Source organism: Chiloscyllium punctatum, chromosome X, assembly GCF_047496795.1.
Source record: "Chiloscyllium punctatum isolate Juve2018m chromosome X, sChiPun1.3, whole genome shotgun sequence".
NCBI classification, from domain to species: domain Eukaryota; kingdom Metazoa; phylum Chordata; class Chondrichthyes; order Orectolobiformes; family Hemiscylliidae; genus Chiloscyllium; species Chiloscyllium punctatum.
In genome coordinates this window covers 32960512-32964427 of record NC_092791.1, presented here as the reverse complement: position 1 = coordinate 32964427, position 3916 = coordinate 32960512, and the positions used below count along the sequence as shown (strand labels likewise).

Sequence of the window (3916 nt, the reverse complement as noted above, 5' to 3'; positions counted from 1 at the left end):
TGAGGCCTGTGGGTCGGAGCTGAGAGATAAATGGGACGAGGGTTGGGGGGTGGGGGGGGGAGTGGAGAGGTGGGGGGTGTATGATCTTCCCAGCTACCTTCCCTACCCCCCTTCATACCCCACCCCCCTCCCATTTATCTCCCAGCTTCGACCTACAGGCCTCATTCCTGACCAACAACTTAGGCCCGAAACGTACCTACCAGAGACGTCTTGGTGACAAAATTGTGTCGTTCATTGGGGGGGGGAGAAGAAAACTTTCCAAGCGAGCGACAATCCTTCGAATACAAATCCTCGAAAACGCATCTCAGCAGAGAGGTGTCTTACAGAGTCGCGCAGCACGGAAACAGACCCTTCTCCCCAACCAGCCCGGACCGACCCTCATCCCAAACTAATCTAGTCCCCCCTGGCTGCTCCTGGTCCCATTTCCCTTCCCTATTCACGTACCTTTCAAACGTTCGACTGTACCCACATTCCCCCATTCCCTCGGGAAGTTCATTCCACAAGCGAACCACCCTCTGCGAAAATAATTTGCCCCCCCCCCCCAGCGCGTGTCGTTTTTTAAATGCTTCCCCTCTCAGCTTTGAAACGGGGCCCCCCCCCTCCCATTGAAATCCCCCACCCTGCCCCAACTACCGTTAACTCTATCTATACCCCTCATCGTTTTATAAACTGCTTCATCTTCATCTTAAGCCGGGGAAGTCACACCGAAAGCACGCTTCCCTCTCGTGTGTCGTCAAGCAGCAGAAAATGGAGGCCCCGTCTTTAGCCGAGACTCAGTTGGACGTGGCGTCTTCCGAGGGTGAGCGCCTGGGATTGTGTTCCTCTGGCTCACACAGATGTTCAACCTCTGTCTGCGTCCAAGTCCCTGCAAAAACAAGGGGGGAAAGAAAACAGTGTCTGTAGCACTTTTTTTTGATTGGATGGACCTGTTGTCACCTGCGCCTGAGTACAGTGAAAAGTTTTGTTCCGGTGGAGCACGGCAAACCAGGAGCTACCGATCGGAGGGTGTTGGGACAGAACGAGGTTACAACAGGAGGTGTTCGGTTGGAGGTCCATTCAGCAGTTTAATTACGGCTCTTCCTGAACCTGTCCCCCCCCCCCCCCCAGCGTGTGTTCGAACATCTGCACTCTCTGCCTGACAGAAGAGGTTCCAGGAGACCATTCAAACGGGGTGGGAGGGCTCTTCGGCGATGGGGGCCGCCCTCCCGCGGCAACGGGAAGTGTCGAGGGAGCCCGTGGGTTGGGAGGTTGGATTCGGCGTCGGCCCAGGCCGTGCACAAAACCCTCTGCGGGTTTTCCTACGCGACTGGGCTGGGCAGTTGGCGTCCCAGGAGATTGTGCACCCGGACAGCATTCGACAGGCCGAATTCCCTTCACGTCCTGAGGGAGAGGAAGTTAAAAAAAAAAATCACACAGCGCCCGGGGTTATAGTCCAACAGGTTTATTTGGAAGCGCGCTAGCTTTCGGAGCGACGCTCCTTCACAACCCCCTGACGAAGGGGCGTCGCTCTGAAAGCTAGCGCTTCCCCGTAAACCTGTTGGACTGTAAGCTGGCGTTGTGGGATTATTCACTTTGTCCACCCCAGTCTCCGAACCGTGGGGGAGAGGAGACATTGTTGTACCTTCCTGACCCTCGCAGGACACCGTTGGTTAGCATCGTCGCCAGGAACCTGACACTGTCCGCCTGTCCTGATGTTCCCTTCCTCCCTCGCGGAAGTCAACGGTTGGTTCGGCCTTCCCCTCGAACCTCCCTCGGCTCTACCCGACCTTCCCGGGACATTAACACCAAGATGGCAGTAGTAAAGGTGAAGGCATCTCAATGGTGGGCCCGGGTAAGGTGGGCGGTGTACTGAACGTGGTGCCAAATGAAACGAATCCCTTCAGCCTGCCCTCGGTCCAGGTCCCTCTGTGCCTTGCGTAGTCGTGTGTTTAGCTAACAGCCCCCCCCACCCCCCGAAACGCCCCTCTACCTACCTACCTACCACCATCACCCCCTAGCAGCATGCCCCCACACGCCAACATCTTACCCCTCACATCTCCTTTTGAGCCCTCCCCCCCCCTCAACCTTAAATACAGCCCAGAAACAGACCCTTCGGTCCAACCAAAATACCCGAAATTATTCCAGTCCCAATCGCCCAGCACTTGGCCCCCACCTCCCTCTAAACCCTTCCTCTCCATGTTCCCCCCACCCCCAGCCAGATGCCTTTTAAACGTTGCCGTTGTACCAACCCCCCCCTCCTACCACTTCCTCTGGCAGCTCAAGTCCATCGGCTTGAGGCATTTCAGGTCGTGGGGAAAGGGTTCTGACCTCTCTCGCGGTTGCGTAGACGCACCGAGTCTCCCCTCGGCCTCGAGAGAAAACCAGTCGAACGGGTTCTCCCCTCTCCTTATAGCTCACAGCCTCTGGTGAACCATGTCTGCACCCTCTCCAAAGCCTCCACATCCTTCCTGTAATTTGATGACCAGAACCGAACAGAATGCTCAAAGTGCGGCCGAACCAAGGTCTTATAAAGCTGCAGCACGACATCCTGACTCTTATATTCAGTTCCTGTGCTGTTAAAGGCGCCTTCTTTCCCACCCCAACTATTCACAACAAATCTATGCAAACGAGATGAAGAGTGCTCTAATTTGGACGCTTAAGGGAAACACCTGCAACTTCGAGAGTGAGAAAGTTTGCCTTTAGTTTTTGTTTTAACGCTTTGAACAGTCCTGCGACACAACCCCCTGATGAAGGAGCGTCGCTCCGAAAGCTAGTGTGCTTCCAATTAAACCCGTTGGACTATAACCTGGTGTTGTGGGATTTTTTTAACTCAGCTGAAGAGGGCTGTGCAGACCAGTGCTCCTGAGAGGGAAGGATTCAGTTGAACTTCAGAGGGTTGCCTCAGACCTGAGCCAGGAGTGTTGGAATAAAGCCCTGAAGAGATTCCTTATAACCTCGGCCGATCTCAGCTTATGATAAATTGATCTGCGTTCTAGTCCCTCGATTGAGATTAACAAGTGACAAAAACCCATCCGAAGTGCCAGAGATGGGAATTTTGGTCTGAATACTGTTCAGAAATTGAATGGCTTTTGACCGAAACGTCGATTTTCCTGCTCCTCGGACGCTGCCTGACCTGCTGCGCTTTTCCAGCACCACTCTAATCTAGAATCCGGCTTCCAGCATCTGCAGTGGCTCAGCGTTTAGCACTGCTGCCTCACAGCACGAGGGTCTTAGGTTCAATCCTAGCCTCGGGCGACTGTCTGTGTGGAGTTTGCGTATCCCCCCTAGTGTCTGTGTGGGTTTGCTCTGGTTTCCTCCCACAGTCCAAAGATTAGGGTGAATTGGCCATGCTCAATTGCCCGTAGCGATAGGCGCATTAGTCAGAGGGAAGTGGGTCTGGGTGGGTCACTCTTTGGAGGGTCGGTGTGGACTGGTTGGGCCGAAGGGCTTGTTCCCACACTGTAGGGAATCGAATCATAACCTGGTGTTGCATGATTTTTAACTCAGATGAAGAGGGCTGTGCAGACCAGCGCTCCTGAGAGGGAAGGATCCAATTAAACTTCAGAGGGTTGCCTCAGACCTGAGCCAGAAGTGTTGGAATAAAGCCCTGAAGAGATTCCTTATAACCTAGGCCGATCTCAGCTTATGATAAATTGATCTGCGTTCTAGTCCCTCAATTGAGATTAACAAGTGACTTAAACCCACCTGAAGTGCCAGAGATGGGAATTTTGGTGTGAGTACTGTTAAGGTTTTTGCCCGAAACGTCGATTTTCCTGCTCCTCGGACGCTGCCTGACCTGCTGCGCTTTTCCAGCACCCCACTCTAATCTGGACTCTAATCACCAGCATCTGCAGTAGCTCGCTTTTGCCGGAGGGATTGAACGCCCCGATCTCCGCATTTGCAGACGGCACTAGGCTGGGTGGCAGCGTGCGCTGGG

The 3916-nt window shown here is 54.0% G+C and overlaps 1 protein-coding gene across 1 annotated transcript in view; it reads right to left on the bottom strand.

Annotated features, from left to right (window-relative positions):
• Positions 1-628: 628 nt before the first annotated feature.
• Positions 629-3916, bottom strand: part of LOC140471154 (HLA class II histocompatibility antigen, DQ beta 2 chain-like) — a gene marked incomplete at its 5' end in the record, with an annotated part of 12473 nt that continues 9185 nt past the window's right edge. The window contains one exon of the mRNA XM_072567031.1: positions 629-865. Coding sequence (XP_072423132.1) covers positions 774-865 — 92 coding nt within the window. The remainder of the gene's footprint in view (positions 866-3916) is intronic.